The sequence below is a fragment of the Mangifera indica genome, chromosome 10 (genome assembly GCF_011075055.1).
Source record: "Mangifera indica cultivar Alphonso chromosome 10, CATAS_Mindica_2.1, whole genome shotgun sequence".
Lineage (NCBI taxonomy): Eukaryota > Viridiplantae > Streptophyta > Magnoliopsida > Sapindales > Anacardiaceae > Mangifera > Mangifera indica.
The window spans coordinates 15,828,911-15,842,627 of record NC_058146.1 but is presented as its reverse complement, the minus strand read 5'-3'; the positions used below and the strand labels follow the sequence as shown (position 1 = coordinate 15,842,627).

Sequence of the window (13,717 nt, the reverse complement as noted above, 5' to 3'; positions counted from 1 at the left end):
TTGAAAGCAGATTTACGAATATTTTTAGAATATTTATCCTTGATGTTGACTAGGCATGCGCACGTGAAATGATGAAAGCAGAATTTGAAAATTAAATCTGGACGTCCAGATCAGCTGAAAAAGTTCACAAAATGTCAAGATTTATTTTCTAGAGAATGGATAATTATTAGCTAGGAAAGGGGATTAATTAAGATAAATAAGGAAGAATATCTTTAGAGGAAGGATATACATTAAAATATATATCTTTTCCTTTCTTTCTGGGAAGACATGTATCACCTTTGCTTGACTAGATTAGAAGATTATGATTGATCTTTATTTCCAGATCTGAGTAGGGAGAAAATATATATAGTTTTATTTTTATTTTGCTAGAGGATGATTCATCATTGTAATTAGAGGATTAGAGAACTAAATATGGTTTACAGTGGCTAAATATTTTCTCTTGATTGAAGGGATCTGAAACCATAAAACTACAATGATTGTGAGATTAAGTTTTGATCTTTAATGCATTTTTTAATTATTCAAGTATTGATTATCTTTCTGAATTATTTTTCATGATTGTGTTGGTTGATTAAGGCGCGCAATTAGTTTATCAATTAATATAATCTACTGCTAGTTTAGGTGTTGAATCTGTAATTGTTCAATTCATCTAATCGAAGTGGCAATTGAGATTTATCGTTTGCTGCGTCAAGAACTATAAATCCTAGGAAAATAATTAACTGGATTAAATGCAATGTCTTACGCTTGTGTTGTCTTGTTTCATTGGTCTTTCTAATTCGTAATGTTATTGTTTAATTAAATTCGAGATCGTATCTGAGTGTTAATCAGTAAAGGTTAATTGGAATATATATTTTTAGTTAACTAATCATAAGGAAGGATAGATAATTAATATCGTAACGAATATTTGAATAATTAATTTGATATCTTTAGGTATTGATGATCAATCGTAGTTCAATGATGGATGTGGCTGTAAACTAAGGTTTGTTTAATTGATTATTTGTTTTAGATTATTTTGCTAAATTTTTATTTATTGTTTTTAATTATAATTTGCATTCAATTTAAAACCCATTTTATTTCTTTGTTTTGATTGATTTGTGACGACGTAATAATTAAAACTATTTAAGGGAACGATCCCTACTTTCCTTTACTACATTTTTGTTGTAAGAATTTAAGATTTTAATTTGGGTGTCGACGACAACACTTACCATTTCTTATAAAAATTTAAGAACTCTAACTCACCTTGATTTCACTGTTGCATGCATGGAGAAAACATCAATTGTCCGTCTAGATATACCCAACATTAGCATTGGCTCTAAAACTTGTTTATGGTTGGTCATTTAATGTAGTGGGTTTTGGTTATTTTTGGCCTATCTCATTGTTGAAACAACCTTTGTTCTAGTGTTTTTTTAAGCCTGGAAGTGGTATTCTAACATCCAAGAACCAACCTTTGTTCTAGAGTTTTTTTAAGCCTAGAGGTGGTATTCTAACATCCAACATATCCTCCTGGATACATTGGACCAAGAATTCAACTCAAATTTCTCCATAGTAAGATATTTATTTTGCTCATTGTTTAATAGTCTGTTTTTTATTATAACCAGTTTTCAAATTGGTTGGCCAACCACTTGTTGGATTATAGCGCTATTATGGGAGACGATAAAGCAATTCGAAATACACCCCAACCTCTTTGACAAACCATCTTCAATTTATGGCATTGACTCACATGTGCTTGCTCTTTTTAACTTGGCAATTCGAATGCATAATTATTTGAGCATAAACATGTGAGATTTTATCAACAATGAAACACTAAAAACATTTCATTTAAAACGATCTTACGATTTATAATATTAAAATATCTCTCATATTTTTATAATATTTCATTTAGCTCTCATACTTATCTAATATTTAATTTAATACCTCATATGTTCTCTATTATCAAAATATATCTATTTATTTTTAACATATTATTTAAATCCTTCATATATTATGTAATATCAAAATACCCCCCATATTTTTTCTAATATTTCATTTAACCTCCTATAATTATCTAACCTTTTATTTAACACCCTTTTATGTTGTCTTATATCAAAATATATCTATCTATTCTTAACTTATTATTTAAATCCTTCATGTATTATGTAATATCAAAATACCTCCTATATTTTTTTATATTAATTTTACCTTCTATAATTACCTAACATTTCATTTAACACCCTTGTATGTTGTCTCATATCAAAATACATTTATCTATTCCTAAAATTTCATTTATAATGCTCTTACAATGTTTAATATCAAAATACCCCTCATATTTTTATAACATTTTATTTAACTCTTTATAATTATCTAACATTTTATTTAACATCCTTTTATGTTGTCTTGTATCAAAATATACCTATCTATTCTTAACATATTATTTAAATCCTTTATATATTATATACTATCAAAATACCACCATATTTTTCTAACATTTCATTTAACCCCTATATTATTATCTAATATTCAAATACCCCTTTTACATGATATACAAACTAGATTTAACAAACAAAATTAAGTTTTGAGTTAAGATTCGTATAAATACATTTTTTTCAAGAACTGACTTTTTTTTATTCGAATTTGAAAATACGAATTTTTCTCGTCCAAACAAACTCATACTAATTGATATTGAGTAAAAATGAGAGTAAGAGTGAGTGTTTGAGTGATATAAGAAGTGTGTATAATAAGAGTGAGTGAGAAAGTTTATATAGATGTGGTGAAGGGTAATTTTGGTATTTTGAAAAAAGTTTAAGGCATTTTTGCTTAGGAATAGGAAAATGGGGCATTTTTGCTTAATGGAGGGGTTAAAAGGGCATTTAATATAATTTCCCTAAAATCAATTAGCCAACCTTGGGAATGAGATTATCCAATCCCATTCTCAAAAAAAGAAAAAAAGAAAAAAGGGAATTAGAGGGACCCTTTAATCCCTTCTTTCAAACATAGCCTAACATAATAGTAAAACTTGAAAATAAAACTTCTCCAAATATTTTATTTTTACCATCATTCTAACAACAGTTTAAAAGGGTTGAACTAAATTTGACCACTCGAAATGATTCAGAACTAAAAGGCCAAACATATTACACAGACAAAGGACTAAATTAGTTTGAGACCTAAATGCCTGTTATCTGGAATCAATAAGGTCGTCAAGATATGAGAAAGTTAAGCCCAATTAATCTTACAAAAGAAGATAATTACACACCAATCATAATTTCCTTTCAGAATATTTTATAATCAATGCACACAAACTCACACACATATGATCAGATCGTAAGTTCTTTTATAATAGTTTATCACATCCATCACAGAAAAACTATTTTAAGCATTAAAGCAATAACATGAGTGTTCACGATATATACACGTCCAGGCAAAATGAGATCTCATTAAGCTAACCAAATTAACATAATGTGCCCAAAAAAAAAAACAGAAAGCACCTTGATATTTACCGGGACTTGGATTTGCTTTAGCAACAATTTGAAGTCTCAATCTCTAGGATTCCCTGATAATAACCATAAATGAACCCCAAACTATTCCACCTTGCAAATATTTGACCAAAATGGAAATACTGGTAATAGAGTTTTCTAAGTTTTCATTTTATCAATGTGTATAACAGACTATCATTTTTTATACATAAAAAATAACCAATATTGTTTTTTACTAAAAAATATTTTGTGAAAAGAAGCCTGACTTTTACTTCAATAAAACTCCTCTATTTTTGTACAGAAAAAGTTAATTTAAAGAGAATATGTATTATTATTTTTTTTTAAATGTAGATTATTAGATAACTAAATGGCCTAGATGAAATGAGTGATTTACCATATGTACATACATAGCTCTGATGAAACCATTCAAGGTTGTGATGCTCCATAACCAAAAAACAAACAAGACCTACAGCTTAGGTCCCTAACTTACTAAAAAAGTGGCTTCTTGTCGTCCGTTTCTTCTGGTACTGCTTGATCCATGATAGGAACCCGATGCTGCCACAACAAGCTGTCTGCTCCAACTTTAGCAAATGAAGAAACTAGCGTGAGAAACAGATGCGGACAGTGTGAGAATGTAATGTGGATTAACACTGCTGGGTGTAAATCAAATGTAACTCAATGTAACAGCAATGAAATTAGCTTTTCTTGTATTAACAAATACTTCAAAAGTGTATCCAATATGGTTCATACAAGCTCCATGCTAGCACTATCACTACTTAAGAAATATTACAGAAAAATAACAAAACTCAGGAGCAATTCCACCAGCTTTTGAGAGGCTGGGTCTCTCCTTCAATGCTCTACTTTTTCAATTTTCTTTTTCCACCCCTTTTTCTCTTCCCTCTGCCTCCTGCTTATATTCTGATGAAGACCTGGTCAGAGATCTACAATGCTCGAGCCTTCTTCTCCACTTCACAGTAACTCAACTCTCTTTCCAGCTATTATACACAGCAAGCACAATACATTTCAAACAAGTCACAGAATAGTAAACACATACAATAGAAATGAAATTCCAGTGGCATATATGTATTCAATAAGGTTTACAAAAGAGTTCATTACATGATTAAAAGTACAAATTCACAGCCCAGAGATTACAGCAGCAAAACCAGAACAAACTGCAATTACACTGCAAAAGATCAAAGCACTCAGCTCCCAACAGGCTTTCGAGAGGCCTGTGCTCTCCCTATCAACCTTCTCTACCAACTTTTTCCTCCTTTTCCTCCACTCCCTTTTCTACCTTCTCTCTTTCATTTGCCAACTGCCTCCCTTCCAATATTGTGCCACGTTGCTTTTCTTCTTCAGATTGACTTTGCCACAAAGTAATTGTTGACTGTTCTGTTTCATTTGCCAACTGCCTCCCTTCCAATATTGTGCCACGTTGCTTTTCTTCTTCAGATTGACTTTGCCACAAAGTAATTGTTGACTGTTCTGTTTCATTTGTCAACTGCCTCCCTTCCAATATTGTGCCACGTTGCTTTTCTTCTTCAGATTGACTTTGCCACAAAGTAAATGCTGACTGTTCTGTTTGCTTCAATACCCTGCTGCCACCTGTTCTAACTCTTGTTCCTTCCTTTCTCTTGCTTACTCTCTTGGGGGCTGCCGCCTCAGTAACACACTCTCAGTGGTCCTATTTTCTGAAAGCCTGAGCACTGCATCCTCTTTGTTGTCTGCTGCTGACCAGTTTTGGACAACTCTTAGCTCTAGCATTTGGCGCCCCCTTCTCAGTGCAATTCCCGCACTTCGTTTCCTCCTCACATGTAATCTTCCTCTAGCAGTCTGCATTTGATCCTGATTCACTTCAAAATGAAAAAACTCAAGACCACAATTTTTCACCTCACAACAGTCTATCTGTTTGCCAGTCGAATCCTCAACATAAAATTGAATGCTCACTTCATTATCTTCAATGTATGAATCAACAGCACAATTGAAGAAACACGTGTGAAGATCATATCCCAGGAAGATGTGCTCTGAGTCAATACAATGGTGTCCAACATCATAGTAAAAGAACACTTTACCATATCTATTCCCAAGCTTGCACACACAACGGACTACCAATCCGTGACCATCATCTTGATAGTTTTGGAACTGTACAACAGCACACACACCAAAACTACATAATGTAGGATAGCAATCACTGACTGTTTGATTTAAAGAAGCTCCACTACTTTTAAAGGTAAACCATTCTGGGATTTGGTTTCCAGGGAAACAGTAATAACCAAAAGGTCTTGAGTCGAATTTCTGTATCAAGAAAAAAATCATTCATTGCGTTGGCAAACTTTAAAATCAGAATTATTTATAAAAAGAAAATAAACATTAAATGGAATTAGTGAGTGATTGACAGATCTTACAATTCTTCTGCACTTGCTTTTAAATAGGCTACACATCATATGGTCAATATGTTCATTTTGTTTTAGTTTGAAACAATTGAAGAAGCTAACTCCAATGTATGTCGACAAGGTAAATAATAAATTAGATGTTGCTTCTAGTGATGTACAACTGCTTGCATCTAAATATAGTAATTCACTTGGAAGCTCTGGCAAGGACTGAAGCCTCTGACAATAGCTTAAGTCCAGATAAGATAACTTATGAAGGTCTGAGATGCCTGTTGGAATGCTTTCAAAATTGTTTCTGCCGAGAAATAAACTCTCTAGTGTTGATAACTGACCCAAACTGCCAGGTAACTTCACAATACCACAGTCAGTCAGATTTAGTTCCTTTAGAAAGTGCAAACATACAATGGATGACGATACTTCTCTTTGAGCAAGTTTCTCTAATTTAAGCACCTTCAAAGCTTCTAAGTTTCCCAAATTGTCCAGCAATCCATCAAGTTTTGAACACCCAGAGACATCAAGATGTTCAAGAGATTTCATATGACATATATTGCTTGGTAAATTCTCAAGACTTGAACAGCCTTTAAAATTGAGTGTCACTAATCTGGATGGATTTTCGATCGATAGAGCCAATTCTTTTATAGCACTTTCATCTAAATATAACTCTTCTATATCACTTGATATCCTTGGAAACTTCTCGAGATTTGAGCAGGAAGAAAGAAAAACTTTTCTAAGAAATTTTGAGTTGATGCTCATTGGAAGACTATGTAGACTTTTGCACTGTCGTAGGTTCAAGACAACAAGTTTATCAAGACGATTAATAGACGAAGAAATTTCAAGCAAACTCGAACAGTCTTCTAGAATCAAGCTCTCTAGATTTGGGGTGACCGAGAAATCTGGACTTCCTTGTAGATGCTTGGAATGACTGAGGTTGATAGTTTTCAAATTAAGAAGAATCTGTAACATGAGAAATAAGCAAACAAATTAGCATGTCTAATATTTGATAATCTAAAACATATGACTGCCATATAAATAATTATCATATACCTGGTCACCCATCCAAAGTTGTTGAATATCACTGTAAGACATATCAAGAGCAACAAGATTCTCTAAATAAAAACCTGATTGCAATGATTTCAATGGGCACCCATGCCAACAGAGGTAACTTAGCTCAGCGAAAACAAATTCAAGGTCTTTGGTAAGACACAACTTATTAATACTATTCTCTTCACAATGTGAGTTATATGCTTTCAAGAATCTCAAGTTAGGCATCTCTGAGAAAGCACATGGATTTAAATTTATATGTGTTATGTTGGACATGTCCAAGCATATGCCTTCAATTGTATTACTCCCCTACATACCACAAAAAGATAATCAGTTAGCGTCAAATTTTTGAAAGCCTGCATAAACAAATCAATGTTGAAATTCTCAATATGCTTTCTTCCTTTGTTTATCTTCTTTTCATAATAATTTAAAATAGTACATCTTTAAACTTCACCCAAACACTTATCATCAAAGTTAATGCCCGAGGAAAAATGGAACTAATACAAGTTTATGTTTCGCTAGATCTAAAGTTAAAAGCCTTTGATTCTTACCATATTATTTTTCAACACATGATGGATATCTGCATGATTCCACAAACGACTACGATTGCTAGGATCTCTATAGCATTCTTCTTGGACAATTTCCCAACCCATTTCTTGAAGCAAAGCATGCATTGTTATCCTATTGTTTGAAACAGTGATAAGACACCTGTCAATGAGAACACTTATTCCAATCTCTGCGAAGAAACCACTGGAGTTTAAAAATTTTATGATAATATCTCTACTCTCCCATTTGAGGAAACATGCAATATCTAGAAATATATTCTTCTCATAAAGGTCTAGTCCATCATAACTTACTTTAAGCACCATCTGGATATTCTTACAAGGCATTTGTTCTAGATTATATATTGCACTTTCCCATTCACTTTTAGTCTTCCCACGGAAAAAGGAACCCAACACTTTAAGAGCTAATGGAACTCCTTCAGCATATTTTATTACTCTACTCGACAACTCATTATAACCAAAGGCAGGACGATTTTGTTGAAAGGCATACCAACTAAAAAGCTGGAGAGCGTCATGATGAAATAAAGGATCAACCTTGTAAATATTATCATCATCTACTCCATAATTTTTTAGCACTTGTCTATCCCTTGTTGTTACAATGATTCGACTCCCAAAACCCAAACAGTTGAGGTCTCCAATTAAAAATTTTATTTGTTCTAAAGAAGTCACATCATCAAAAACGAGAAGAACCCTTTTATGAAAAAGCCTTAGCTTTGTGAAGATGAATCCTGAATCGGAAGGTCCATCCTTTAATATGGAAGCAAAAAGCTCTTGTCGCAAGAGAGTTAGACTGTTAGGACTCTCTGATTCTTCACTAACATTTAAAGCAAAGTAAGAACCTTCAAACTGATTGCAAATTTCATCATATAGAGCTTGTGCGATAGTTGTCTTGCCTATACCACCCATTCCCCAAATTCCAACTATGCAAACATCTTTTGACCCAATGCATAGTAGTGATTCAATTTTCTTTATGCTTGATTGCACTCCAACCAAGTCCTTGTTATCGCTTGGATACACATGGTCCAGTATCTCCACGATATTTTCCACTATTACCTCTACAAGATCTGGTTCCCACCTAATAAATAAGTAAGATAATATAAATTAACTTAGATATTATAAAGATAAAAAAAATAAAACGAAATTTTAATTCCTAACTTTTTTAATTAAAACGATATTAAAAATTGTTAGTACCATAGGCTACTTCTCCATCCTTGAAAATGAGAAATTTTCCCCCTACTAAATCTCTCTCTTCAACATAATTGATTAAATATAAATAGAAAACTCGATACTCCCTCTAACTAAAAAAATCACTGCATCAAAATTTAAACTTGATCAGAGGAACCCAACTGCTGAGATGACATTTCCTTTATATATAACAACTAGTTTGAAGTTTTCCATAGCTCAATGCTCAAAACAGTTAAAAAAAAAAAAAAACAAAAAGAGCTAATGCCGAAACAATGAGACCTGAAGAATTTAGCTACTCAATTTTGATAAAAGTATAAAAATAACTTCATCAAGGAAATAGGGGAAAAAAAAAAGATTAACCATCAAATGATGTGGCATTCAGAACTGTAAATTTGTGCTAATTTTAATTGAGCCTTGTTATATCTCAACTAATTCAATGAACGTATCAGTCATAATCACAAGAAGATTGGGGGAAAAGTCAAAAGAAATTAGAAGTGCTATAAAAGAATATAATTCATGTGTTACCGAAAATCATTTGAATTGATGCGTCTAGATTAGTTGAGACCGTGAGGAAAAGGAGAAAATAAGCAGCAAATAATTCATTACCTGGTCACATCTGTATTATAGCCAGAAAGATTTGCTGCTTCTGTTAAAGCAATCCTCCATCTCTGCAGCATGTCTGGACGTTCCTTAAAACGCTCTTCAAGCTTAGCAAATCCTTCCCCAAAAGTCCCCATTTGGTTCCAGACATCTGATGGAGGTACGTGATAGAAAACTGGAATCACCCTTTGCCTATGGTATTCCTTGCATTCAAGAATCTTTACAAGTTCTTCGAGCAACCATCTAGAAGATGCATAGCCTTTTGAGAAAACAAGAATCGAAATCTTTGACCCTTCAATTGCGTTCAAAAGAGATGCCGAAATTTCATCTCCTCTGTCATGTTCGTCATCAATGAAAACGTTAATCTCACTCCTACATAAGGCTGCGTAGAGATGGCTGACAAAATTGTCTCTTGTGTCCTTGCCCCTAAAAGAAAGGTAAACGTCGTAATTTGCCGAATGAGTATTAGAAGAAGAAGCCATCAATTTCCACCAAGAAAGGACTCTGCAGAAAAGCTAGGAGGCAAAATATCGAAGTCAGAAAGCTAAGAACAAAATATTTTCCATCAAGTTTCACGGTAAAAATTTGTTGACCATTAAAAAAGAATTCAGACAGATAAATCAACCCCAGATCCCACAGTCCATCTACAGGAAACCGAAGATCAGCACCAATTTAACACTTTTAAAATATTAAGAATTTTGAAGAGTGAAAAAAAAAAACAACAAATCAGAGAAAAGAAATTCTGGGTTGTCTGAAATTCACAAACCTGATCCAAGTTGCTTCTGAGAAGGCGAGGAGTTTGTGAAGTTGAGATAGTAAAGTAAAACAAAGCGAGGAAGCAACTTTCAATCTAATTTTTAATTGTCCACTTCCTCTCGTGTATCGTCATGCGTCACGTCTACACACGTTAAACACGCAGTTGTCCAACGGGTCAAAAAATCTATACTTTGTAGACCCCCCAAAAGACGGAAGTCTTGCATGGTACTTGAGGTTTTGTAAAAGAACAGAGAGACCCATAAATTTTAGAATAATAAATCATGGTGGTCAAATTACTGTACTATATCATAGTAAAATTTGTATGACTCCATTATTGTTTGTTAATCAACTAGTAAAAACTTAAATCAAACATTAAATAAAGGAGGTAATAAATATTAAGAAGCTTATAACTAAAGAGTGTAATAACATAAGTAACTCTTTATGTATAAGAAAATAATACAATTTTTCTATGAAAAGAGTAAAAGAAAAGTTATGATCTTATGGTTGGCAAGGGTTTTTTCGTAAGTATACTCTTCGAACCTTTCTCCTATCACTTGTTAGATTACTAAAACTTGTTAATTTTTATCCTCAAGACTGAGCTTCTTATGTTTGGTAGCGGTGTTGTTGTGGTGTTTTTCTTACTAATGAAATTTGATAAATTTTAATATCAGGAGAATCCCCATCAACAATTTCTATTGAACTCTTTTTTTAATCACTAAGGGTTATTAAAATTGATGAAGTATTGAACATTTAAAGAAAAGATTTGGATTAAAGTTTCTGTTACGTTTGTGGAAAAAAAAATATATGTAAAGTAAATTATTGATGCATTAAAATAAATTAGGAAAAATATATAAGTTCTAAGAAAAGAGATGAGACAAAATGATTTAAATTGGGTTGCCCTACCAGTAGATGAAGGGTTGTGGGACAGATAAACTTAAATTCAAGTTCAATTTTTCTTGAATTGAATTAAACGTAAACTAGTTTAAAGAAAACTCATCAAACTCGAGCTTAAACTCGAGTTCAACTTTTTTAAATTGAGTTGAATTTAAATTTAACTAAATTCGAGTTTAACTCCATCTACTTAAATCAAAACCTATTTTACAGTGGATAGAGTTTTGTGAAAAGTTAATTTGTATACATGATCCTAGTATGCTGATAATATATACCCTCATTGCATTATTTCTTTTATATAAAAAACTAATATTTGACATTTGTCAAATGCTCAAAATATTAAATTTATTAAATAGTTTTAAAGTATTAAAATTTGCCAATGTGATAAAATATTTGGATAAAAATAGCTTTTTATTATGTTATATTTCACCAACATATTTATCTCCCATTTGTGTTGTGTAGAACGACTCAAGGATTTAAAAACCGGACCGGACCGGCCGGTCGGATCGGTCGGACCGTGAACCGGTACTGTAGCCGGCTACTATTAAGCACAGAACCGTTTTAGGATTAAAATCGGATTGGACCGCGGTTGAACCACCGGGTCGTATCTGAACCGCGGTCCAACCCGGTCAAGTCGCTCCCCGGTTCAGAAGCTGCGTATGAAAATGCAACAGTTTTATAATAAAACTTTCCTGTTCATCGCAGTGCACCAGACGCAAAGGGATTTGCTGCAGCCGACGAATTGCTCCGACGTCACAAGTTGAAACGGTCGTTGATTCATCAGTTGCCGACGACCGTTTAAGGACGCCTGCCGACGACGACAAAGCTGCCGAGGGGTGTTGGTTTGCAGGCTCACAAGACAGCAGTTTCACGGCTATATTGCAACATTTGACGGCGACTTCTCAGACTCAGACGGCGGCCGACGACGACGAGGTTCCGTTGCTGTTGTGACCGGCGAATTCTCAGGCAACGACGGGAAGCTGGTGTGTATCCAGTGCTTTGAAACAGTATTGAAACTAAACCTTGGTGGTGCTAATCATGGCTGAATGGTGTATTGGTTTGAGCTGCTGTGTTCTATGTTTTGATGCCACGTTATCAGGGAAATTGCTGTTGTGTTGGAGTAGGGGAGAATAAAAGGCATATCTACTAATTACTGTTTACTATTAAGTTAACATGAGAGGTGTGTAATGGGGTTCAATTGATTCGAAGGAAGGCTGCCATATGAAAAACCTTGTAGGAATGTAGTTATTGAAATGTGTTAAATACTTTTCATTTTCTTGGTCTACCTTCTTAAAAAAATAAACTAAAAAATTTCTTGTTTGGTTTCCGAGGTGGAAATAACATGCTAGTCCGGTACTTCAGAATTCTGATTTTTCTTTCATGTTTTAAGACAAGTAAATACTTGGGAGGTCCTTGCTGGTTTTCTTTGGTTTCACATGGTGAACTGACCGATCTGCAATGTAGGATGCTGGGAGAGGATTCCATCAATGATAGCTGGCTTTTCTTTTGTTTGGTAGTGTAAGCTCTTGTATTCTTTTTTCATTTGTCGATTTTATTGTAATGTATATGGACATCCAGCTTGTATGGATGTTCATGATGTCTTTATTTGGATATTAGGGAACTGCTCTGAGGGAATCTACTGTTTATTTTTATACACGTATGGTTTTTTGTTTTGTGATGCATGATTTTACCCACTAGCTTAAATATCAAATACCAGATGCTCACATATTTGAGCAAGAAGTAATTGATTGATGGTGTTTAAAGCAAAGCTCGAAGATTTCTTGACAAGTTTTAAACATGGTCAAAAGACTTATTGCCACCAATGCAAAGTTAATTATTGTTACTTATTATATTTATGTTCAATAATGCATATATTTTGTTAATTGTGAAAATTGAAAAGTATGCACAATATAAAATTTATTATGTAAAATATATGTAATTACTAATTAAACATAATTTTTTTAGGTTTTTACATAAAACCGATCCAAACGGTTCAATCGACCGGTTCAAACGGTCTAACCGGTCCAACCGAAACCAGTACTTAAAACGGTTTTTATCCCGGTCCGGTTTTGAAAACCTTGGAACGACTTGCTCTCTCAGCAACATATTTGGATTTACTTACCAAAAAAAACGTATTTGGGTTTGTCAATTTTTGGGTGATATAGAGAATATAAAATCTAGGCAGGGGTAAAGGTTTGGTACGTATACATTTTTTAGGCCAAATGAGTTATTCTCACCCAACTTATGGTAAAAACCCAAGTGGTCTTTACTAATTTTTTAAAACTTAAATACCCTTTTACCTATTAGTTTTGATTGTTATAATCGACGATAAAATTGTTATTTAAAACTTTTATTTAAATAAAAAATATTATTTTTTTTAAATTTTAAAAACTAATTATTTTTTCTTAATTTTAAAAAATTAATCTTTTACCCCTATGGTTTTTAAGATTTTTATTTTATAATGATAGTTGCCCCCTCAATTTGAAACATTACATTTATATTCCAAAAACTTCATTCAATCTTTTTGGCTAATGTTCTTTCCAACGTTTTTTACCGACGACATCTCCCCTCAATCATAAAAAATCTGATTGAAATAGTCAGATTTTTATGCATAGATATGTTTTATGCAATAATTTTGAGGTGAAAGTATAATATTTCAAAGTTTGAAGGGTGGTTGTTCATTCTAAATTATAAAAACCTAAAAATTGTATATAGTGGGGTGAAAATTAATTTTTTAAAATTAAGTTAGGGGAAAATGGTTTATTTATAAAATTGAGGGGAAACAAATTAATTTTTGTTTGTTTAAATAATCTAGAGAAAAATGATTAGTTTTTAAAATTATAGG

The 13,717-nt window shown here is 32.9% G+C and overlaps 1 protein-coding gene and 1 long non-coding RNA gene across 2 annotated transcripts; one reads left to right on the top strand and one right to left on the bottom strand.

Annotated features, from left to right (window-relative positions):
- Positions 1-4,502: 4,502 nt before the first annotated feature.
- On the bottom strand, positions 4,503-10,097 carry LOC123228155 (disease resistance-like protein DSC1). The gene is made up of 6 exons (XM_044653434.1): positions 9,992-10,097; positions 9,232-9,729; positions 7,429-8,515; positions 6,881-7,186; positions 5,852-6,790; positions 4,503-5,741 (listed from the first exon to the last, which is right to left on the bottom strand). The coding sequence occupies exons 2-6, from the start codon at positions 9,705-9,707 to the stop codon at positions 5,085-5,087; spliced, it is 3,465 nt and encodes a 1,154-aa protein (XP_044509369.1). The 5' UTR covers positions 9,708-9,729; positions 9,992-10,097; the 3' UTR covers positions 4,503-5,084.
- A 1,244-nt stretch (positions 10,098-11,341) lies between these two features.
- On the top strand, positions 11,342-12,528 carry LOC123227120. Its single transcript, XR_006504443.1, has 2 exons — positions 11,342-11,397; positions 11,578-12,528. It is a non-coding gene; the product is annotated as an uncharacterized LOC123227120 (long non-coding RNA).
- The last annotated feature ends 1,189 nt before the right edge of the window (positions 12,529-13,717 follow it).